General features: G+C 34.4%; 2 protein-coding genes across 3 annotated transcripts in view; one reads left to right on the top strand and one right to left on the bottom strand.

The window, feature by feature from the left end:
- Nucleotides 1-25564, bottom strand: part of LOC120359310 — a 33456-nt gene extending 7892 nt beyond the window's left edge. The window contains exon 1 of the mRNA XM_039456371.1: nucleotides 24307-25564. Within this exon, the coding sequence (XP_039312305.1) occupies nucleotides 24307-24530 (224 nt within the window). The 5' untranslated portion in view covers nucleotides 24531-25564. The remainder of the gene's footprint in view (nucleotides 1-24306) is intronic.
- A 95-nt stretch (nucleotides 25565-25659) lies between these two features.
- The window catches only part of LOC105205585 (protein apterous), a 54812-nt gene continuing 53761 nt past the window's right edge, over nucleotides 25660-26710 (top strand). For both annotated transcript variants that reach the window (XM_011174983.3, XM_011174982.3), the window contains exon 1: nucleotides 25660-26413. In XM_011174983.3, coding sequence (XP_011173285.1) covers nucleotides 26366-26413 — 48 coding nt within the window. In that variant the 5' untranslated portion in view covers nucleotides 25660-26365. The remainder of the gene's footprint in view (nucleotides 26414-26710) is intronic.

Here is a 26710-nt window from a genome sequence, read left to right as displayed (position 1 = left end):
GTTGCAACGAGGCGGTTGTAGACGATAAATCCTCGCCGCGGTTGCAGCGGAAGCGCGGATGTATATCCTGCACGGGAGTGAATTCGCGGCGCGAACGAATCGCAAACGATTGCTCGCGATAGCTTTTTCCAGCAGCGAGCTATTGCCGGAGATGGGGTCGCGTTGAGGGACTTGCGGACGATTAGATATCGAATATTCGTCGCAGAAAAGAAATGGTATCAAAGCTATGGCTTGCTGCGCAAGGTTTAACATTTATAACTATGCAGATTCGGTATGGTATAGTTTTAAAGAAAATATGTATGAAAGTATATATTTAAATTATAATTGCTTTCTTAAGGAGAGATTCAAGTATGTGTATCTCGCGAATTTTGATCGCGAAGTTCGATAATATATCGATTTTTATATCAAAAAATAATACCCGATATTATCGAATGTTAAAGGGTCGCAGTTACAAAGTTTTCTCCTCTTCTTTGTTATTTGAGATTAACTGACAATATCTCTTTTTTTCTTTAAATATATTTATTTCTTCTCTTTTAATTTGAATTATAATTCTACAAAGCATACTTTATAACTTATTTACTTGTAAATAATAAAAGCAAATTAAAATTAATTATATAAAAAAGTGTTAAGACACATTACATTATTTTTTTAATATGCATTAATTTTTTTCGATTTCGATTCAACCGCTTCGTTTAAATAGACAATTCCGAGTACTTTTTGAGCAGAAGATAGAATAAATTTGTACAACAAGCCGTGGCTTTGCTGTCTTTCTTTTGCGACCATTTCTTCTTTTTCCAATATCGAATTTTATCGGATACCTTTCTTCTCTCAATTTCGACCAGTCTACATTATTTGTTTCTCGCTTCGAAAAAGATCAAAAGAAATCGCGAATTGACGGTCAATTGAAAAAACATGTCCTCCAGACTTTTGAAAGTTCGAGGAAGCGTTCCGGCGCGATCGGCGAGGACCCTCATTGGCATCCGAGTGGTCCCGCTGAAAATTCTCCTGCGCAAAATATATTTGCGGTATAACACTCGGTGTAATATGTCGCCGGCGATATGTCGTTCGCATACTCGGATCGGAGTTGCCGGTTACAAACGGCACCGCGCCGCACCCGCGGCGTATAATCGCGGCAGCAACGAAATGTGGCCGATTCATTCAGCGCTTCTCAAACCAGCGTGTTCACGATCTGATGAACGGCGAAACAGAAAACTGACGGCGACTGCGGGGGAAATCAGTAAATTCGCTACTTTATGTTCGGTTAATTTAACTCAACGAGTTTCACCGATCTTCGTATAGTACGCCTCGCGATCTCTATGAGATCTTCAATCAGATCACAAATTTTTGTGCTACACATAGAATGATCTAACTGCCATTTTTTTTTTTTTTTAGGAAAAACGTGACATTAGATTATGATCAAGTAATTAAGTTCCTCTTCAAGTATTTTGTAAAAAAATTGATTTTGTTAATTAAATTCTTTTTTTCGAAAAGACAAGTTGCTAGGACACAGGTGATTCCAAATATGTATAATTAATATAGAATTTAGTTTAAGGGTATTAAAATCCTTTTGATTTATAAATCCTCTGTAATTTAATTGACGCGATTGCCCTGGCACAACGTGTCGCCATGTCTAAATATAGGCGACGTTCGCGCGATTTGAGTATCACTGCGCTATTGGGACCGCATTCCCACTGCGGGGCCCGACGCGGCGTTTGAAGACTGCATTTAGAGCGGCGACGCGGTGCAAGGAGATAACCCATATGAAGAGCTGTCGGTCCGACTGGCGGTTATGTTGAATAAAATGTCTGATTTGCTGTACTGCCACCGATTCCGATTCCGTGCTCGGGGCGGCACGATGACCAACATTCCGTGCCGCGCGTTTATGGGCCCTCCATGTCGATCATGGATGATCGCTGTCCTCCTCCTCTCACAGAAAGTCAGAAAGATGGAGAGAAAGAGAGTGTTAGGGGGAAGAAGCGAGGTAGAGCCGAAAGAGAGACTGAGTCGACTGAGTAAGGACAGGAAAACGCACGGCTGCTCTTTATGGGATATTTAATAAGAAGCCTTATCGCCCAGCGGTGAAGTTAGATACAGAGGCAACGAGGCATCCGCGTCGATATACGACGATGATGCACGTTTAACTGCCACGGCTGTCATCGGGCATTACGTCGACGAAAAATACGACGGGGCCCTGAAGAGATCGGCGCGTTACGTCGTGATTTGTGCACTTGCCGCGTTTAAGCTCGATGGCGATCTGTGGCAATCGAGGACTTCCCTCCCCACTTGATATTAAAGTGACAATTAACGCGGGTGCAAGAATTTGAAGATCTAAAGATAACCAAGCTTAATAAATCCTGTAGATTAAATAGATAAAAGATAGATAAGTAGAAAGAGAAAGAGAGAGAGAGAAAAAGAACAATTTCTGAGTATTGCTTGATACTGACGTATCTTTCAAATATTTTTAATATCTTTTTATAAAAATATTGATAATTGATAGTTACCTTTATAACGATCAATTCTTTGTTATTTCCTAGGTAGGGACGTTATTTATTGTAATTTTGACATCAAAATGTCGTCAAAGACGTTATTTTGATGTCAAAGTGACAACAAATAATGTTAGGTCGTTACGTGTTGTTAAGATTAATTTTAAAATTTTTGATCAATTACTCAGCAAGTACAAAGTTATAGTTATATAAATGTTAGTTGTAATTTTCCACTCAACAATGTAATTGTTATATAACACACTTGTTATATAACAGTTACATTATTGAATAGGAAATTACAACTAATGTTTATACAACTGTAACTTTGTGTTTGCTAGATAAATTCGGAATATTGATCTTAAAAACTTTTTAGCAAATGAAAAAATCCTAATTTTTTTGGTTACGTTCCAACCAAAGTTACAGTTATATAAATGTTAGTTAAAATTTCCTAATTAATAATGTTACTGTTATATAATATAATTCGTTATTGAATGATTGAATTACGTTATTATATGTATATTTGTAACATGATAAGTTGGGACACAATAAAAACAATCGAGATTTTTTTATTGGTACATTAGGTTACAAAATAGTATTTTATATGTTATGACAAAAATGACTCTCATCTAGGATTCAGGGACGCCTTCATAAGGAACCGAGAAATAATTCGGAACAGTTGATCACCATATGTTCATTTAACTAAAAGTTGTTTTGTTCTATCTCTATCGAAAGCGATGTAATTTTATTGTTTGTTTTTTAACAAGCGCGCGCGAGCAGGAAAGTTCAAAATTAACAAAATCTTCGGAAAAAAACACGAATCCTGTACGAGTCAGAGTTGAAGTTAAGGCGCACAGGTAACGGGGGCATCAAACTCTCAGGTCCCGGACGGCGGACCCGGGTCCGCTGCAGGGGGTCCAGTCACGCTGACATGTTTATCACACTCGTTCCCCAGACTCGTGCCATGCGTTATGCGAGAACTTTGTGTTATGTCGGAGAAAAACAGAGAGGGAGAGAAAGAGAAAGAGAGGGAGTGAAAAAGAGAGAAAGAGCGAGAGGGAGCCCGTGAGGTTTCACGTTACTGGCGACACAATGACGTTGTACGTGTCTCTTAACATTTTTCATCGCTGAATGAACCGCGGGAAGATGCTGTGCGCAGGATCTCGAGTGATAGCGGGATCTAGCACGAATATATGTTATGTGTACGTATACCGAAGACACACCAAAGAGTTTAAAAATCTAACAAATTGAAAGATCGGATGTACTAAAACGTCGTAGGGTAGAATGAGGTGAATCAAATCAATTTTTCTCTATACACTGAGAGAAAAATTATAGTGGTGACAATTACAAGGGAACAATCATACAAATTTTGTTAATATAATTATAATGTATAATTAAGTGAATTACACTGTAGTTACTGCAAGTTAACGGTTAGGAGAACTAATAAAAAATAGTTGCAATTACTATTTTATCAAGTATATTGCAACAATTTTGAGATATTTTTGGTATCTAAGAAGCGAGCTTCTTTATAGGCCTCAATTTGTGATAGGTATTTTAATAGAAAAATAAATTCCTCAAATTCTCTTCAGGTGAATTTATTAATTTAAAAATATTATGAGGTTTGCCACAAACTTCTATTGCCTAATCTAAATCTGAGAAAATTAATGAGATGATAACACCAAGAGATTATTTGATTCTAGATTTAAGAATTTTTCCACTGAAGAATAAAATATTCTTTTTTCAATGATAATTGTGATTGTCTCTATATCAATTTTATTTTATAATACATTGGAGAGTAACGACATCACATTTAGAAATCTTTTTCTGTACGTATAGCTTTGTAATAACGAGACTGTTTATCGCGTGAAGATCTATCGATGCACTTTTTCCGGTGTCTTTAGGGCGCAACAAATAAAACATTGTATTATTCATTTCCTTATCACCGTCGACCATCTATATTCCGGTCGCGCGATATTCACCGCTTATCTTTGCCTCACTAAAACACTTCTGCTCCTCTCTCTGCTCCTCTTCTTTTCCTTCGAGCGTTGTCTCGTTCCTCTCTGGCGATCAAACTCGCAAACAGATAAGCGCAATGTAATATTGCATTAAATTAAAGACAAATTAACTGAATATTGCATCGTATATATTATCTGAAAAATACGTTATTAATTTTACGTATAGATAGAAAAAGAGATTTGTGATATTATTATTTATATTCTTTGATTAGAATTATACACATAAGTATATAATTTTTTTTAAGAAAATTTAATTGAAAAGATATGATCTTTTAAGAGGTCACAAAAAGGTTTTTTAAAAATTTTTAGGAAAATATAAAAATCAATTAATGTTAAACATTTGCATATCTCTTTATTATTATTTTTAATAATATCTTAATATTTTTTTTTTTTTTTAGATTTAAAGATGTTACTTCTTCACACATCATACACTGATCATTAATAGCTTGCAAAATGTTCATAGAGGCAATAGGATTAATGGTGGATCTTTTAAAGTAAAAAAATTTAAAACTTTCCTTATTTAAGAGAATGTGGCTATTGCTGAAACTAAAATAAAATAAAAATTTCAAATTGACAAAATGGCAGCCTTTGTAAGAAATTATTTCATTTACTTATTTATATTCTTTATTTAAAATTTTGTAATCTTTTTTATATAAATAGAAATAGAAGTACATAATAATGATGCTAATTTCAACGAAAGAGGATACATATTATGAAGTTGTAAAAAAAAAAAAAATTCTGTTGATACACTTGAAAAAACACACGCACACGCTTCAAAGAGAAAACTTTTTCCAAACTATCAAAAAACAAGGTTTCGAGAAAAAATGATTTTACAGTTGTAGATACATTTTTTATCATACGATTTTCATTTCTTAAATCTAATCAATAATTTCAGGTCACAATAAATTTTTTGCTTCCTCGATTAATTTTTGTTTTTCAATTTTTTCAAATATTCTTTGTTTTTTATTCGGTGAATATCTTTGATTACAGTGCATTTTTTATTCCCATTGCTGCATTTTTGAAATATTTTTAAGATAGAGCTATACTATGCATTTCAAATCTTATTTCACTGCTATAATCAAGTCGAAACATGAGTGTAAACAGTATAATATAATTATGAACAAAGAGTCATGATAATAGCTTGGATAATTATAAATTTTTTTCTTTCAAATTATATGATAACAAACATCGTACTATAAATTGAACTTCGATTTTTAACCTCTGCAATGCTTGCTTTTTTGCCAATAACATCGTCAAATTATCAAATATCGATAAATCATTTGGGAAACATTTTAAAAAGAATATTAAGAATACTAAATTTAAAGAAATATTAAATTTAAATATATAAAATTAAAAAATATATAAAACATATTTTAAATATATTATTTGATGTAAAAATGTTAAATGAAAAAAAAATTGATACTTTATCACTTGGAGGAGTATATTCTCTTAAATATCAGCAATTTTCTTTTATATTAATTTTTCTGTGTTAATATTTGGATAATTAAGACATTATTAGCCTTTGATTTAACTTGCAATATGAATTCAAGATGTATACTTCCGGGAAGCATGGTTATCTGAATGATACAGATATATGGGTATATTTCAGTCAATGATCTGTGACGCGAAAGACGATGCAGATAAGTCTTGACAGCCTCGATTCGAGATAATCGCACGTCTCTTTAAAGCTCGCGCACGCTTTATTTTTAGGGCCATATTTAGAATCGCATTTCCGCCGAGGAACTCAACTGAAACCAGTTTTGATGAGACGTAATGCGATTTAACAGATAAATTTTGATATTTAACTTCATATTTGTCTTACGTTCATCACATTTCAAGAAATGAGGAATTTCGATGAAATGTGATTTGTCTTGAAGCATGATTCCAGTTCTGTTTCTCGCAGTTTATTAATCAGTCTTTGATAAAAGATTGCATAAAATATATTTATACATAAATAATAAATTATACATATATAAAGTTTTTAAATTTTATTTGTTTTAAGTTAATTAAATCAAATATATGCAGAATTTTATTTTATATATATTTATATTATATATAAAATTATTATACGTAACAAACTAAGTGTGGATAAATTTCTTATACATATAAGAAGAAGTTTATGTATTTATATATTCATTTTGAAATTATCTCAGGAATCTGTTATTAACATATTAGGGTGTCTAAAACGCTATATAAAAGTCATTTAACACTCTTTTTAATACTCTCAAGAAGGGTTTTTTACTGATTACGCAGAACAATTTTTTCTCTCAACTACGTGTGACATAATAATAGAATTATAAATAAAATGATTAAAAAGAGGATTAATAATTCCAATAATTATCAAAATTTTATTTTTATGAATAAAAATTTATAATTTCATATTTAATAAGTTATTTTAATTATCTATTGTTTGCTCTTTCTAATTGTTTCCTTAGAGAAAGTAATCTTGTCATTTACGGATTTTCAATCCGCAATCGCTCATTCATTTTTCTTCCAAATTGAATTACTCGGTTGAGTTGCAAATTCACGATTGCTCATTTATGTCAAAGTGATCGCGACACGTGCGCGGAAACTGTTGAGAGACTTGGAGTAATTTTAATGCAGACATTCTCTATCCACATGGTCTATGATATATCTAAGAACATTGAACATGTACATGTTGATGTTTAATGGCTTTCAGGCGAGAAGATAAAGGGAGATAGAGGGAGAAAGAAAGAGAGAGAGTAAAAGAGCGAGGGAGGAGAGACAGGGAGAAAGGAAGGAAGGAAAACATAGAAAGGGAAGAGTGAAAGAGAAAGATCTCGGTCGTTAAAAAGGCTTTCCCTACTATATATCTTCATTTACGTGCGGTAAATAACTCAAGTGCCCGCGCGGTTGCACTCCCAAAAAATTGTATCAGCATTTGTGATGGCCGGTTTACTTTTTCGCCGCCCCTCGGTGTCGTCGAACGTCCTCCGGAAAGGACGCGTAACGGATCGATGACGTGAAACTAGAGCTTATTTAATTTATATGTATAAGTAGCTGATATGCACAAGCTATATCCAAAAATAATAAAAGGAAAACATAGTTATTAGAACCCTTACATTCTTTAGCTCCTTTAAAAAGTGGACATTTGAAAGTATGCAAAATCAATTATAAACTTTACATCTTTATATCTATACAAACGTTATTAAAAAAGAAAAGTGAGGGCAAATTGCAAAAGAAATTAAAAATCTTTACTCTGTAGTATTACAAATGTAGTCTTATATCTCTAATAGTTATATGCAATTATTAGTTATTATTTTTTTATGAAACTTGTTTTATCAATTTTTCTTATATGTTATGTTTCATTTTTATTTTAATTGGACATAAAGATAAAAGAAAATAAGCGAGGTTATTAGATTATTAGTTATTAGATTATCGTAAGTATTGCATTTTTTCAATAAATAACTAAATATGGTATTTTATAATACATTATTTTCTATGTCTTTTTAATATATTGTGTTTAAAAATAAAAAAATGTAATATGTTAATATGTAGTTACTTTGCATATATATATATATATATATATATATATCATAGAAAATAAAAATAAGAAACTTAAATTTAAATTTTTGCGACATTATCGGAATAAAGTTTTACGTGGAATGGAATGAGAGTGTAGACTCTATAAACGGTAATCACTTGATTTTGACCTAATCCAGGAGAGAGTTATTTAAGAAATCCATTTTCTAAATTGCACCATTTGTAGATTTATCAAAATTCCTTATTTAAAAATAATTATAATAATACAAAAACCTACAAAAAGATTACATAAGAAAAATATACTTTATTGTTTTGGAAAGAACTTGAAAATATTTTTTATAATTTCTAAATTACCTTTATATGAGAAGCAGTGCGATATTGGCAATTCTTCTTCTACAATTTTCCGTAATAGAGCAAGTTTCTTCGTTCTACCAAAAAAAGTATTTCAAATGAAATTAGCTATTAATGACTAATATGAACTACTCATATCTTTCTTGCATTTTCTTTTTTTACCTGAGTCTTCGAAATTTTAGTCCTCGTACTTTTAGAATCCTTCCATTCCACAGTGGATTATATGGACAGACACAATAGTGGAGAAAGAGAAAAAGGTATTTTAATCCAGTAAAAGTGTTTACAGTATACCTAAATGTTTACACCTATCTAAGAAGGATGTAAAATGTTTTAGAATTAGAGATTCCGTTACATATTCCACGAGTTTTTTAGAAATTTCGATATTGAGGGCGATTGATATGATAGGGTGAGATATAGGATCAAAAATATGTAACATTTAGGTCCCAATGGGTCAAAGGATTATAAGTTAGAAAGTTCCTTTCCTTCTTTAATGTTTGAGACTGGTTGACGCTATTCCTTTTTCCCTTAATTCTTATATTCATTTTTTCTTATATGTTCTTAATTTGATTTTTAATTCTATAAATATAAAATTTATTTGTAAATAAAAATAAAATTAATTATTTAAAAAATTAAGACACATAAAATTATTTCTTAAATATGTATTATATAATAAAAACTGTGAATTTGAGAGAGTTGGTATTTAGACTCTACGACTATTAGATTCAGTAAGACTTGTGCACTGCATTCACTGTGCACTGTTTATCTGTCACGTGTGCAATCATTTCAAATTTTAAAATCTTGCAATTTCAACCCTTTGATCCATTGGCGGAATGTTACCAAAATTTGTAAGATATCCGGCTATCCTTGTTAATATAATGTACATTTTATGTGTTTGTATCAATCGTAACATTTCTCTCTTCTGTTTACGTGTTCTTCTCCGTCTTATTCGTGACTTTTCAAGACGTTGTTACTCTTTTGCTCACAATATTGTAAGTTTTTTTTTTTAATTAAAAAATGAAGTTCTAGATTATTATGATTTAACATCACACGCCCGCCTGCTCTATTATATCAGAACGTTAAAATGACACTGATACAGTAACCCTGTTTAGCAAAGAATAATCCCCAGGTCTCGAACATATTTTCCAGTTATGCTCATAAATAACAGGCAGCTCCAACGCGGAAAGGGGAATGAGAAGGAAAGGAAAAGAAACGCTGGCCCGCGGAGTAAAAGACATCGAGTTGCTCAAGTCACATCACTACCGGCCGTTTGATAAGGCCGATAAAACGCATAAAGAATGCTTGTCCCCGCGTCTCCCCCTGCCCCTTCTCGTTGGTATCTTAATGTCCGTGCGGCCGACCTGTCTTCCTCTCGCTCTCTTACTGTTAATCTTCCTCCCTCCTCCCTTCTCGTCCTCACACTCCACAATCCCTCCTCCCTCCCTCCTTTTCATTCCGGCCTCTCCTCGTCGATGCCATAAATTATGCGAGTGCAACGTGCGCGCAGCTGCGCCGATGCTTCGAGAACGATCCTCTCGATCCTCTCCCGGTGTCGTACCGGTGGTCCAAGATCGAGAAAATCGACGCCGAACCGGATTAGGGCGGGAGATTAGAGCCGGATTAGAGAGGCGGATGAGCTGAGAGTTTGGATATGAGATGCGCTAGACCGCGGAATTTAATGACGTGCAATTACATCAAATCGCTACATCCTGAAGTGTTTCCTTCTATCGGGCAAAACGTATACTTCTGTATATGTGTGCGAATACTGAAGAAATAAGTAAATACTTTTAAACTTGCAAATTATATCTAGCTATTATTGTTACCTAAATAGTAAGCGAATGTTGAAAAGTAGTTACATTGACTACATCTATAATTGCATTTATTATAGAAAAATATTTCTTTTATTTCTATCATCCGTGTTTTGATATTTCATTAATATTCGAAATTATCATAATTCATAACATTCAGTAACATATTTATGATTGATAAAACTATAAACACAAGATTACTAACGTTAAAGTTATCGTAATAGTTATAAAAATGAAGCTCCTTGCGATAATTATTTCACCATGCATCATAATTACGTACAGAAAACACTTTTCTTCGATGCGTGCAAATTAGATAATGATAATCGCACGTCAATCTCTTGATGCTACATTTATGAATTTACTTGATAAAAGCATTTTAACATTTGGACATTTTTACAATTATTCAATTTGCCATAGCGAGATGGAAACGTAAACATAATAGAAGCGAGGAATTATTCGGTCTTTTGTATTTAAAAAACGGACGACAGGTATTTCACGTGTTACACGCGCGGAAACGAACACGCCCAGTTGGGTTTTCCACAGATGACAGGTGTTATAATGCCACTGTGAAAAGTCTCGGGGCAGCTGCCATTTTATTGGGGTCGGCGACGTGTCGAAAAAACATTTTACGATACGAGTGGCTGAGCAGTGAATTTTGAATGAGAGAGTTTCCAGTTATGCTCATTTATAGTTCAATCAATGCGCACCGCTGCGGTTCTCGATTGCACTCTATATGTTCGCCGAACCCGAGATAAAAATCATAAATCCCAGGTTAGAGGAATGCGTGCACCGTAAAATAAACGATTATACAAGGTTTATTGTAAACTTTACGTCTCAATTGTGAGATAGCTACACAAAGTTAGGGATGCACGTTATATTATATAAGAGGATTACTTTGAGGATATATATTATAGAATTGAATAATTTCCTACAAAATAAAATAAGTCCTTTTTTTTAAATCTTGATTATGGCGCTAAACCATTTTTTTCTTAGTAGCGTTTGCATTATAAACAATTTTGTTCTAGCAAGAATAAAACAGAAAATAAAAATATATAAATTTAAAATTTGTTACTTTACTAGAATGAAACTAATCCATCGAAAAAATTATTAGAAATGTCTTTTGTAAGGATCACGTTCTTTTTAAAAAATTTTTGCGCATTTATTACAGCGTCTTTTACTTTTTTATTTATATTTTCATTAATTATTTGAATTTTTCAGGAGTTTACTTTTAGCTTATTATTATTGAAAAAAGTATTGGTTTATATTTTTAATAATTTTTTTTTTTAACTTTATTATTATTAATCCTTTGAAACGTACTTTTTTTTCAAACATACAAATTATGAAACTTGGCGCACAGGAAGTTTTGAGATTGCTGATTACGAATACGAAGAATTTAACTTGTAAACGCATATAATGTTGTTACAAGAATAAAAAAGTAACGGTATCGTTTTTTGAACATTTGTACATTTTGATGTCAGATTCGAAATTAACAAACTAAAAATTCCAGCATACCAAAATTGATACACTAAGAGAAAAAAAATTAATAAATGTTTGAATATATACTTTCAATGAAATATTTATTAAATATAAATAAATATTTATTTAGTATAAGAACTATCAATTTAATTTAACTGTCATTTTTTATTGAGTAAATATTTATGTATCGTAAGTAAATATTTTATTGCAAATATTTAAACAAATATTTATTAAAATTTAACAATTTTTTCTCAGTGTATAACGATTTTATACAATGTTTGATTTGCCATCCTGTATTAAAAAAATTTTTGTAAATTTTGACTTCATATTCGGAAACAGCGACCTTAAAAACTTTTAAATATCAAGTTTTAATTTATTATATTTAGAGGACATTTTTTATTATGGCACGTAAAACCAAAATTTATCAAACTTTGATTTATCCTACAAAGTCAACCGTACTAAAAATTTTGATTTCAAATTTGAATTCAGTGATTCGAAATTCTACTAACAATAAGTTGAGGTTTCAAAGAAATCGCAATAAAGAAATATTTTTTCTTTAACTCTTTTAAAAGATGTCACATGTATGACATCATGTCTTAAAGAGTTATTATTACAAAACAAGGATAAGGAAAAATATTAAAGAATAAATAAAAAATAAATATAAAATTTTAGCAAGAACCACACACACACACACACAAACAAGTCTAGAAGTTTGTATTCTTTTTAAATGGATTATCATAATATTAAATTAAAGCCGGAAACTTTTGTTCTTACCTACTATAAGACCGAAGAAAAAAATTAGTATATTTGTTTAACAAAATACAATAAATTGGAAATGAGATTTTTATTCCTAAAAATTTAATTTTTTGGACTTGTTTAGTGTTTTTGTGAAAAAAATTAATTTTTTTCTGTCAATAGACACACACACACACACACACACACACACACACAGTCAGAGCAGATAGATATTTACACCTAATCTCTAATTGAGTAAATTTATAAGATTGTTTTAATTCGACTAATAATTGGGAATTGCTTCTTACATAAATTACCCTAACTATCTGAATGTTATTTCGAGATAGCCAGTTGATTGAGAAATAAATAAGTAAATAAATATCGTCGGAAAGATATCGTTGATGTTTGCGTGCATTTTCGGTGTTGCGTGCACTCACGTAACGCTCAGTCGGGCGAGTGCATCGAACGCGTCGCTGCAACTGCGTCGACGATGATGCACTCCTCGCGAGGTGTGCGTCGGGAAGAAGTGCGGCGCAACGTCACCCTCTTCACTCTCTCGAGGGGCTGCGCATCGGGCTGGCGTCTGATTGATATACGGACTGTTAAGTGTTTGCAATAACCGACGTTTATATCCACCTCTAATACATCCAGCCATAAATAACTGGCCACTTCGAAGTCCGCCCGCGAAAGCCGTGCCATCGAGAGATCGAACGAGGCACCAGCGCAAGAACGTCGGGCACCTCTTTCTTTTTTACCTCCTTTCGCTATATTTGCGAGCTAACGCGCTGGCTCACTCAGATGAAAATAAAACCGTACGCTCCGAACGTAAAGCGCATGTGAATTATGTATCACTAAAAGTTCGAACTCTCCTGAAAGACTGTAGGTCCTAACGATTTTTGAAAGAGCGATTTCGAAAAAAATAATAGAAAATTGTTTTTACTTTTCTCCAGGTGAAGATTTCCCGTATCATCGAACGATCAATCTTGATCGCAACTCGATTTTGGGAACTTTTTGAGATGAGCAGGGAAGAAGCTGCGAGAGAACACAATTCTGCAATGAAGTTGGAAAGAAGGTAAGCAAAGACAGCTGGCACAAGGGTTCACAGGTGCGTGCCGAAAGGATCTTTTAGGGATGGCCGAGAATTGAAAACGGTACAAAAGGGCGTGTCGACCCGTTGAACGCGTGGGATGTAAACGAGTGATTTCACACAAATTAACAAAGCATGATCGCTCATTTAAAAGAGTCCGCCGCCCGGCGAGGAATCAATAAGCTCGTGCGCCATTCTGCTGGCGCAAAAGCCAAAAAGGTGAGGATTGCACACGCTTTCGGAACAAATGCTCGTCAGTTTGCTGATCGAATAAAACCCAGTAATTTCCTGCAATCTGGCTATTTCCTCCGTTTATCATATTTGCTTATTGTACCTGTAGCAAAGTTTAAGGACTCAAAAAGTTGGCAGAAATTATCAAAAGTTCAAATTTTAGAAATCTAAAGATTTATCAAAAAGATTATACGTATTTTTTTAGATACTAATTTTCTTAGAATATATAAATAATTGAAGAATTTCCTACATAAAAACCACACAAGTTCGAAAAGTTGAATTTTAAGAAAATAAAAAGTTTCTCATTTTTAAACTGTTTATTAGATTGTACAAATGTGGTAATTTTTCTTCGGGCATGAAATAAATATTAGAATAAAGTTTTAGGTTTTGATTAATATTTTGAGAACTCATTTAAAAGAAAATAAACTCTCTGAAATTGTTTGGTTCTTGCACGAATTTTATATTTACTATTTATAATATTTTACATTTATCTGTTTTTATAACATCAATGCTAAAGATTAAAAAGAAAATATTATTTAAAGCAATACTTTTTTCACTTTTATTTGCAAAATTGCATAAATTGCTCTTAACAAAAACTTTTAATAAACATATTTCTCTTTTCATACGTAAATAATTAATATTTTGAGAAGCCATTAAGAAAGTAAAGAACCTTTGGATTTATTTGTTTTTTATGAAAAGTTTATATTTATTTAATTTTGTATTTATCTATATAAATTCGTATTTTCCATTTTTTGTTTGATTCTTGTTAGAACAGATTTTTTTTAAATGCACTCGTTTGATTTTTACGCACAAAATTAAAAATAAATCTTTTTAAAACTTCAGATTTCTAAACGACAAATTTTTAAAGTCAAATACATAAATACCCGTTTTGAAAATTTAGAGTACTATTACATACCAACACTGATACATTTTTTACGCAAGAGTGTATGGCTTAAGATGTCGGGGTTGGGTTAACTAATTTGATGTTTTATCAATCACGAGCTGACACGCCGGCGGTTTCATTGCGACGGGGCTTTTTCTGGCATGATGGATGAATCCTGGAAGTCTGTAATATGAAACGGACGGGGTTCAGGACACACGTTCTGTCGCGCGCGGGTTGATCGCATTGTTTATGAGATTTTTATGGAGGTGAAATATTGGGGGATACACACATGCCCTCGCGATAAGCCGGATGATAAAACGCCATGGAAACGTCCCATTTTTTTCACTTAAGCGTTTTGTAATTAGTCGCAGATCTAGATTGCTGGAAAAATTATGACGTATTAGAATAAATTGTAGAGGAATAATTAGAAATTGATTTTTTATTTTTTCTTGTGCCTAATACAAGTAAAAAATATTTGGTCAATTTTATAAACACAATTTTTATAATAAACTTCTTTAAATCATAAATATCTTTTTAATTGCAATCGACATAAATTCTTTTCAAGAGTGTCCTAATATCACACTTAATTAATTTCTTTAACACATTATATTATAATTATAATATGCCAAAATATAAAATTGTTTTTTGGGAATTTTAAATTTTTCAAAATTGTGATTGGATAAACGAGATCATATTTTATGTCCAACACTATGAGAATAATTATCTTTGCTTTTGTACATTTTTTTTTTTTTTATAGAACAGTGTAACACTTAATTATTTTTAAAAAACAAAATACATATATTGCATGAAAGATGGCAAATTCTGATAGCTATATTAAACTTTAATGAGTCTATTTTTTGTGTGTGACGTATGTGCACGATATATAAATCGCATGTATAAAATAGCAAACATTTTCTTGCCCCTTCTGCCTCTTGTGTTTTTACAAATAACTGTATTCTCAAAAAAAAAAAAATCGTACGAGGGTAAATCGAGTTCAGAATATTGCCGCTTTTCCCACAATAACAGCGCACGTGAACTCGTGGCAGGGTGTAGAACCTATTTTTTTACGAGTATCCCTTACACGTCAGATCAGCTCTCGTCAATGTGTCGTGTTATTTTACACGGTGGATTCAACCGTCAAGCAGCTTGCATCAGACAAAAAAGACTTTGAGAGCTGCTTTCGCTCTTTTATTCTTATTATTTTTATTTTATTTGATTTTTGCTATTTTATTTGACTTATTGCCAACAAATTATTTATCATTTGTTAAATAATTATTTTCATACGTCTCATGGTACTTGAAATTTGTGCCAGTCATTAATTTTATTTGTAAATTTTGGAACTAAAGTTTTAATAAAAATTTAAACGATTAGATTAAAATTTTTTTTTTATTTACTTACACTGTGAAAAAAAACGTTATTAACTTGACTAAATTTTTCAATTTGGTTAAATTTTTTCAGTTCAACTATTTTGTATTTAATTTAAATACATAAAATACTTGAACTTTAGTTTAAGCATTTGTATTTGTATATAACTCAATTACATACGTATTTAATTTAAATGTAAATGTCTAAACTAAAGAAATTCAATCAAGTTGAAAAATTTAATCAAGTTATTTTTTTCTCAGTGTATTAGCGCAGATATGAATCTTAGAAATTAACAATACCAGATTCAGAGAAGCAGAAACTATAGGGGTGAATAATAAAAAAAAAGAAATTAAAATATCAAAGTTCTCATTGTAATACTAGACAACAATCACTAAGCAACCTCGTCTAAGAATCGAAGTTATTTCGAGCGTTTCGTATTCGAGGGAGAACATCCGAGTTTGAGGATAACGTAGAATTCGGGCTAAATCTGAAATAATAGGCGATCGGAGCCGGCAATTGGTCGTGCCGGATTTCAAAGCCGATGGCGGAAACGTGACGCACGCTTCGAAGTCGCGAATCTATCTTCGAATCTGACGTGCCTCGAATCTCGCTTAATTAATAGCCTTATAGGATCGCATTGAAGGAACCCTCCTTCGACCTCGTGGAACTAGTCGGCAAAAGGGCACGTGCGAGCCACGTGTCAGTAAGAGGATATCCGTCCGCGCCGCCGTCCTAAGAGAGCGACGTTTTCGATATAGAAGGGAGAGAGGAATCGTTACCATTATTAGGAAATCTCAGGTGCCTCTCCCTCGTAGTCAAATGAGTGAATTCTAGTATAGAAATCCACCCTTAATAGGCCATTTACATATAGCTAACGGTGATTTCCAATTTCACACATTTTTAGAGTCTCAGCATTTTAATGAACGCGCGCGAAATACATTTTTAAATATTTTTTGAAGAATATTAAAAAAATTTTTTAATATTCTCAAAAATTTTAACATACTTTTTTTAAAACTCTTTCGAGATGTTTAGATGTCTGATACTTATCATAGACTTCAAAAATCTCAGCGCCCCCAAAAAATTTGCCATCAAATCTCCCTAAAAAAAATCGTACGATGTACAATTCTCATTTTTATTCTTACATATTCACAAAGAGGAGGCTTTAAAAAAAATATTTTGACAAATTTCTGAAGCGTCTTAAACCCCCTCAGAAATCAATTCAAGTTCTCCGGATTTTTTTCCCTCGCGGGTTTTTTCATCCTCTCCGCGTCGGGGCAAGAGCCGCTCGCAAAAAAGAAAGGCCCGAGACATCGCGCATACTAATTTCTCGCAAACTGCCGGTCGGCGCGTCGAGTCCGCGTCGTCGGCGCGAGTGGCCCGACGAGATTTTCAATTTTTTTCGCCGCCGTTTTGTCCGGGCCCTCGCGCGCGCACGGCCGGCAAAAGCACCGCGGCTCGCCGTGCAGTTTATTGCGATTGCGGGGCCCGGCGCATACGAATCGCGCGCATTAAGTCCCGCGAATATAGACGCGCGCGGAGTTCATTCTCGAGAACACTCGTAGACGGAACGGCCGCATCGGCCCGGCCTCGCCCGAGCGAGATTTTGCATCGGGACGGCGCCAGACGAAGCGCCGCTTTCGCATCGATAATTCTCGAGGAGCTCTTCGCAAACGATGCGTATAATGCAGGTTGGAGAATTGATTTACGCTTCGGGCAATCAAACCAAACGATTGAATGCACGCACGGTCTAGTATTCTCTCAAATATATATTTATATATAGATATCGGGCCGAAACGTTATTGTACACATGGAGATAATAATATCTACTTATTTGAAGATAATTGTGTTTCGATTTCCATAGGCCATATTATGTGAATTACGGAAAACCTAGAATGCAACTAAGTTCAGTTCGATAAATATTATTATTCTCGTGTATTTTAAATATCATTAAATAATATATAATTACTATATAAATAAATTGAATTTTTATAAGACAATTTTTTAATTTTAACAAAATTTCATAACTTATAATTAGCATTAAGGCTCCTGACTCCTCAGCCGAGAACTCCGCGTTGACGGTAGCGACATTTCGTCGCGGACAAAATTAGAACTAATACACGTGAAACGTGACAGATTGACGATGAAATGTTATCGTGCATGTCATTTTGTTATTATGTGTTTCATTGTAAAAACATGACTTGTCTCGTATTTACCAAATTCGTAAAAATGGACCGCGAGTAAAGTTTCTTTGAATTTTATACATAAAAGTACATTTTTCACTCCTTTTAATAGCTATCCGTGTGTTTTCCTGTCTGAATAGACGTCACTTTACGTGCTTTTTACGACTATTTACTGACTGCTAGGCGAAAAAAGGATAGTCGTGACCGATATTTAGAAGTGTTTTAAAGCCATCTGATTAATCTGTTTTATCCAAATTGGCATTATTTAGAAATGACACGTCGGACAAAATTATGTGCCCATGTGTCTTCCTGTTTCAATTGCTTCACTTTACATGCTTTTTACAACTATTTACTGATTGTTAGGCGGAAAAAGGATAGTCGTGACCGATATTTAGAAGTGTTTTAAAGTCATCTGCTTAGTTTGTTTTATCCAAATTGGCTTTATTTACAAATGGCATGTCGGACAAAATTACGTGTCATTTCACGCAATTTTTCGCTTCTGACGTCACGACTCCAATATGGCCGCGGCGAGTACTCAGGAGCCTTAATCTTAGAATTAATTTTGGAATATAAAGTACAATTTTTAATTTTTTAAATATTTTATCGTAAAGAAATGATTGTAAATATGAGAAAATTTTAAATCTAGCAAACTTTAAATTACAGTTATATAATTGTTATAATTTTTTTCTGAGCAATATAACTGTTACATAACAAATGAGTTATATAACCGTTAATATGTTGAGTGGAAAATTGTAACAAAAATATATAACTATAATTTTGTGTTTGCCGGAAGGTTGATAAACAAATCGGTCAAAATGCGCGCTTTTAAGTACAGCATATGGCACAATAAAAAAGTTGTATGTACGAAATCAATATGAAAAATAAAAATTAGATTTATTCGTACAGCACCAAATTGCAAAAACGTTGCAAAGTATTGCTACAATATTTCATCAACATTGTAGTAATTGTAAAATGTTTGCTTCAGATATATTGATCCGTAATGTTGCAGCAATATTGCAGCAACATACGTAATATTGTATTACAACTGCTAAGTAGGAATGCTTTTACTACTGAGATATGACATTAAGCGTACACATTTTGGACAGTTTTATTTATCAATCTTAAACACTTTACTTTCAAAAACAATTGTATTCTCGACATTTTGGTATTAAAATTTTCGTCTAAAAGTGATCTCAGGAAAAAATTTTAACATTCTAGCAATCAGTTTCAGCGTTTTACATGATTTGACGAACTAACAAAATTAAGTTTAGATATATATCGAGGTATAAATTTCTAGATATTTTATCGTTTCTTCCATGTATAAACATCCCAGCAAACATCACGTTGTAATTTATTTAACTGTTATAATTTTTCTCTTAATAATATAACTGTTATATAACACACTCCTTTTATAACTGTAACTTTGTAATTTTGCTGAGATTGTTACAAATTGAAAAATGAATACAATTTTTGCAATTGAAATGAGTGAACTCTGTCGAATGCGCCGGACTACAGAGGAGAAGAGGCTCTTTAGAACCATTCCGTCAGTCGGTCAGGCTCCCTTGTAAAGCCCGTCGTCGGGCAGGCACGTGTTACCGCGGAACACGTGCCTCCTCGACAACGAATCACCCAGCTCTCATAATCCACACAACGCTCATTGATCGGCACGCGCTGCTGCTCTACGACCTGGAAATCCCGCCAATAAAGTGACCACGTTAGGCGAGATGTGAGTCGCCCGTATGGTGACGTATTATTACAAATAATGGCGTACAGGATAATCAATTTCACTCCGATTTCAAAAAATTTCGGTTGTTTTATGATCTCAGTCATCGCGCGACTAAATTACTTTAATGTAAAATAAAAGTGTTTAACACTTGCGCAATTTAAGGTGTGATATGATTGAGAATATTACCTCTTCGTTTTCACGAGATTTCAATTACTGCACGATTTTGGTGAAAAATATTGCGCAAAGATATTTGTTTAAAACAAAATAAAAGTGTTTAGGACACAACGTGGCATAAAGAATATGGGTGTTAAGTAATAGTGTGGTAGCAGCAGGTAGTAATATTAGTTCCTGGAATAGAGAATTTGTGCGCGAGATTAAGATCTACTTCTAGATAAGTTAGCAGCTTGAAAAAAAATCTAGTCGGAAAGTCCTAAAACCCGAAAGTTAGAAATAGCTTGCCTACACTTTTGTATTTTATTTCTAATTTTAAAAACACATAAGGTATAGTCTATTCTCTTTTTGAAAACACGAAACTAGTTTTGCCCAGCTTGCATATTATTTCTCACAAGCACAGAGACTTGTAAAACTTAAACCAACTATCTCGTTGGTACCTGGTTTTGGTACAAGGATTAAAATGCGCAGCTTACGATGAGTGGATAGCAACCGTTCTGAAAAATCAGTAGGGTTTCGTTTAGAGGTAGAAATATCAGTCGAGGGTTAATCGACTGATCCCCAGTGATCCTCTCCGAAGGAAGGCTCGAACTAAGTCGCTTTTTTCCCTAAATTCCTCGATTCGTAAAAGAGGTGCTCGTGAGGATCAACGGTGAGGATCAGCGGCGGCGCCGGCAGTGGCGACAGTATGTTGCACTGCTTTGAATGAAAATGTAATCCCCGAGACCATTCAACAGCACGCGTTTCCGATTGTCGGGAACATTTTGTGATCGTTGCCACCACAATGGGCAAGCGGTGTTTTCTTGCCAGACATTTACGAGCTCCTCGCCTATTGTGACGTCGAAGTCGCCCCTACGTATTAACGCGTTTGTATCTTTCGCCGCTCGTACAGAAGCACTGCTTAATATGTCTACTTAATATATTTTTAATGCATGTATTACTGTACATATTTAATTCATTTTTAATTTATTACCATTATCTTGCAAATTATGCTATAGCATATATTTTTAAAGATAACATATATTTATTGTGGACAATAAATATTTATAATCAAAATTGTAACAACTGGCGAATTATATCCGTCAGTTGTTGCGATCTTCTTACCATTTATGTATCATTTATAAATCCTTGCTGTACAATAATATTTATAGTGACACTTGACAAGAATAGAATATGAATTCTTTTATTAAAATATGTACTAAAGTTGGTCCTAATTACGATTGAAATGTATATATATTCAATTTATGCATATGTAAAATAATTATATTAGTGTAATATATATTTAATAATTCACACAAAAATAACGGCGTTGGCTCAGATAGACAATTTTAGAATTTATAATTATTTATTATTGTCGACAATAAATATAATATGTTATCTTTAAAAATATATGCTATAGCAAATAAAAAATGTTTTAGACAACATTTGGTCTGAAAAGAAAAAAGAAATAAGTATGTGAATATATGCATCCAAAGACACATAAAGATCTACTTGTGCTTTTAGTATGAGTCTTTATAATATTTTATGTTTGTGTTTTTTTTTTATAAATTGTATTCATAAAAATTATGAATATAATATCAAAAAATTTTATTTTTGCTTTTTTGAAAAATTTTTTGCTAGTTCTTATTAAAATAGATAATAATATTTTTGTGCATTACACTTATTAATTTAATTTTGTTTGTAGACTTGTTTATTGACAAAATACTCTGCTAGATTATGTTTATATAAAATGTGTAGTATATATCAATAATTAAACTAAATCTTATATTGAATTTAAAGAATTATATATATTTAAGGACAAAAAATTTTAGACGGTGGAAAAATTATTTCTTTATTCTAACATTTTTGAATTTCTTCTCTCTTCATAAAAATCGCCATCCAACGATAAAAAAAAATAGATTATCTCCCTATTTAATCTGTAATTGTACTATATGTATCATTAGCAATGTATTTAAATATAACAACTTATTTGTAGACGAAAAGGTACACTAAGATTTATGTCGCAACTGTCACCTAGAAATCGAGGGTCCTATGTGCACGCCTTAGTTCATTTGTGTCTCGAGCGCGAATGTTCGCTGTCCGAACATTTATAAGGTCCCGCTCATTGTCACGCTTGTGGTCCGTTGTGGACCCCGCGTGTAACCGGCCCGGCCGCTCATTGTCGCGCGCGTCCTGCTTCTCCACACGCATGAAATTCGCGCGTGCCCGCGGCTTGCCGGCCGCAGACAATGGCGACAATGACCGCTGGGTGGACCATTTAGCTTACAAGCGACCCGAGAATACTGACCAGCCGGGCAGCGGGAAAGCGGGTGTCCTTTCCACAACTCAAGGTGCGACCTTTTAGGCGTCGAATTGCATTGCTTGCAGACGTCGATTCTCCTGTCGAGACTCGATATTTCACTGTTAGATACAGGAATGTTCATGACACTTAGTTACCGATTACATATTCAATTCACAAGTTTTGTGTGCGTAATTTTATCATTCTTTGAAATTTGGATCTTTAAGTGTTAAACTTTAAAATTCTCACAATTTTGTTTTAAAATTATTGCTTTTTGCCCAAGATCAATTTTAGGTTTAAATTTAATTTCAATTCAGAATGTTACTTACGTAACATTCTTTTTAATTTTAGTTTGTCTTTAAAAAATTTTTTTTTCTTTATTGAATTCAAAATATTCTCTCTTGAAAGATTTTTTAACCTTTTATTTTTTTTGTTAAATAAGCAATTTACTTTACTAAATTTGATTCCCATTTGAAGTTTCTGATATTTCAATTCAATTTGAATTTACGTTTCTGATTCCTCTGTCTATTTTCTACTAATCCTCAAAGCCGAAAGTGTAAAGCCTGATCTACAATGTGCTCTTTGCGTTTTGTCTTGTGCCTTCTGCTTTTTGTTTCCTTGCTTTTTGTATTTTTGGCACACGAAGCCGAGAAACATCGTCACGCACAAAAAGCAAGGATATTTCTGTACCAAATTGGCAAATAATTTGTCAAAAGCTTGATCTACTTGTATCTCACCTTTATTTTCTTTATCAAACATATTCTTTATCAGACTAGGTTCGATTTATCACGATACCGTGGTCGTAATTAACTTAACCAATATGTTTCTTTATCTTTGTTATCCAAAATAAAATTTGACGAACTTCAGAAAAGACAAGAAATCACGTAACAAAAAACACGATTGTCGGTAAAACAGTACGCGAAAAGACAAAAAAGCAAGAGGCAAAAAGCAAGTAATAGGAAGCAAAGAGCACATTGTAGATCAGGCTTAAAGAGCAACTCAAACTCGACAAACCCAAGCCCTTTTGACTATAGGAACGCAAGGATTTTAGCCAGAGACAAAGCTCAAAAGCGCCTCTCTTGAACCTGACCGCTACTTTCAATTCGGAAGCTGCTTTACGGTTTACCGCTTCCGTTTGTGGAAGGGAATAATACCAAAAATCCTGGAGAGTTTTATATGCCCAAAGATATTTCTACTGCACTATTTTGTGATATTCGTGGTTTGGTGGAATAGTCGTGGTTCAGTGAAAGTGGATAAATTATTTTGAGATGAATATACGACATATGCAAAAATAAAGACGCAATTTACGTGCAAAAGATATAACAATCAGTCCACTTCTCATTTTCTTATCCACTTTAAAAGCTTTGAATACCATATTTAAAACACAATGTTATCGAAGATTACATTAAATAATGCTTAATTAATTCATTACATACACGTTCATTTCTTTTCTCCTTTATTTTGCGTCATTCTTTCTTAGTTGATGCTACATGCAGCACACCCTTACGTAATTCTACTTGTGGCAATGCACAAGCTCGTTCGATCCCCAAGCAGAAAAAAAAGTTGTGTGTATATATATATACAGGGTGTTCATTAATGGTTGTACCCACTTTTTACCATAGGAGCATGATTTACCGACGAATATGTATTTCTAACATATTATTGTATTAGAAATAACAAATGCGTGCTCCTATGATAAAACGTGGGGACAACCATTAATGAACATCCTGTATGTATATATGACGTCAAAATAACATTACAAAAAGTTTTAAAATAATTAAAAATCACTTTTCGATCAATCACAATTCATTTTTATGTTATTTTGACATTGTTGTAACACACATTGTTGTCCAAGGAACACATTGCATGACGTCACTTTGACTGCGATGTGTTCTTTAAGTTGCTGTTCTACTTGGGTCATATATTTTTCTCGATAGATTGCTCTTTAACAACTATTCATTTTGCAATAGAATTTGAATACACAGCCGCGACGTGACAGAATCCAAAGAAGTTACGTACCTAGGAGTGCATCCCGTGCACAAGCGCCGCAGCGTCGACAGCTCACTTTGTCGACGTGTTTTTCTGCATTCCGTTGGTCGGTTTTCCCTGTAAACACTCGGCTTAATCGCACCGCAGAATAAGGCGGCAGCTTGAACAACGATGATGATGATGATGGCGCGGGTCAAGCGGAACGCAAGCGATGTTTTCGCGGATTCCATCATCGAAACACCGGGGCATCGCATCAGGAATTTCTGATCGGAGAGCGACGGTTTCCGTCTACGTTGTGACGAAACCGGTTTCTCTTTATGACGGGATATCGGATGGTCGTTCTACGGTCTCTCTTTCTCTCTCTCTCTCTCTTTCTTGGTTGGCTCGGAGTTCGTCTCTCCCTTCCACTTCACTTCCACGTCGTTTTTGAGCAAAACACAACTGTGATGAAGGGGTGAAAGGCTTAAACATTACATTGAACAGAAAAAAGAATTATTCTTTTTTTGTTTTATGTGTTGTCTCTTTGCAAGAAAATAAAAATTGCATGAGCCTGTGAAAATATAAGGAATTTCGTTTGAGAAGTTTGATGTACTTGCTATCATGTAGTGTGTCACAAAAAATTTATGACACTACATGACAGCAATGATATCGAAGAAGGATGTGTCACTATTCTTATCTTTTTTATTGATGAAAATTATTAAGTTAGGCAGAAAGCTCGCACATCATTATTATAATATACTTATTTAACTGTATTTCGGAATATCTTATGTATATCTAAATAATGATTCTATTCTTTATATGTTTTCTGATCCTAGAATGATGTGGTAATGGAAAACATTGCTATAGAGAGATGTATTCAAATTTGGGTTTTTTTTGCTTTTAAAATATGTAACTTGTATAATAAACTTTTCATGTGGATATGTAAGAGATTTGATAAAAAATGTCGACGAAATTTTACTTCAGAGAAAATTCACCTAATCATAAACTTTGTATTTCTTAGCAGAGGGAAAAGATTTTTCCTTTTGTTGAGGAAGAAGAGATCTCATAGAGTATTTCAACATGCACAATTTATGATTACCCTAGAGGTTACGACAATGCGAGGCGCAGCGGCGCCGACTTCTTTCTCCCTCAGTCTTCCTTCTGCCCTTCTCGAGCAAACCCGTTCGCCGGGAGTAAACGCTTCATCACAGCGCATGAGATGCAAAAGGGGTGGAACTCACATATCGCGCTACGAGTGGGGTAGCGTAGGAGTGGCCTCACGCGAGATTGAGTCCGCCCCCTTTCGCGATGTTGCCGCTGATTCTGGTTTCGTCGCCAGGCGGCGCTGCCAAACACCCGGGATTGGACTCGGCCTTGCCGGTACCCTCACTCCGTATCGCGGCTCCGGCTCGTCGGAACCGTTCGGACTTACCTTAGCGCAGCAGAGTCGTCTCTCGTCTCGTGCGCATCGAGCTCCGTTCGCCGTCGCGTTTCTTCACGGAGCACATGGTTCCGGAAGATCACCCCTCTCACTGGACGTTCCTCCGGGAGTAAAGGAACAGTTACGAATAGGTGATCCTTCATCAGTGTGACCAGTGGGAAATTGGTTCAGTGCGGGTGCGCGAACGCTCAATTCGGTGTTTTTCTTTTTGTCATCGCAGTGCGCCGGGGCGATATGGAATATGGACCGCGACATACAAATTCTGGATTGTCGATGGTACCGATGACAGTAGCGGACTTTAGTGCTAATCTGTGAAGTGGCATGGGTGTTACTCGCGTATAATAATTCGCAAACTGTCGTCGACTTCGTTAAAGAATCGCGAGATGCACTCGTGAGGGCTTCTCCCTCGACTATACTCAAAGGTGTCACGGAGGGATTCCACCCCCCACCCCCCACGTTAGTGTCGTGATATTGGGAGTGTTGCGAAGGGAGTAACAAGAGAGGAGAGGACAAGGGTGGACGCGGTAGAGGTGGAAGGAAGAGAGGACCCGAGCCACAGCGGACGCCATCTCCGCGTTATCGGCAAGCGGACCCCTCGGGACTCCCCCCCGAGTAACATCGGCGTCGCGCACCCTCGGCGGGAACTACCCCGCGACAGCGGCCACCCTGATGGGAGTGTATGAGGAGCGCGCCCCTCCTACCACCGGCATGCACTGGGTGAGTGTCATCCCTGTGTCCGCGTTGCCCATTGGCCGTTGCGCACCAGCTGGTACACCCCGCCGGGGCGGAAGCTCCTCGCTCAGATTGCGAATCTGTGATAGTATCTTCGCTAACATTTCTTCCTATCGAATTCAAGATGGTGAATTTAACACTGCTTACACTTTTTGTGTGTACCAATGAACTTGGATGAGCTTGGTTAATTGATAATTTTAATCGGCGTCTTCATGTACCAGGATTTGATTTGTGTAACGAGGCAGGATCACTTCTTATAATGTGTATTGTAAAAATGCAGGA

This window comes from Solenopsis invicta, chromosome 13 (assembly GCF_016802725.1).
Source record: "Solenopsis invicta isolate M01_SB chromosome 13, UNIL_Sinv_3.0, whole genome shotgun sequence".
In the NCBI taxonomy this organism is placed as follows: Eukaryota; Metazoa; Arthropoda; class Insecta; order Hymenoptera; family Formicidae; genus Solenopsis; species Solenopsis invicta.
Note: the sequence above shows the minus strand (reverse complement) of the source record. Positions and strands in the feature narration are given on the sequence as shown.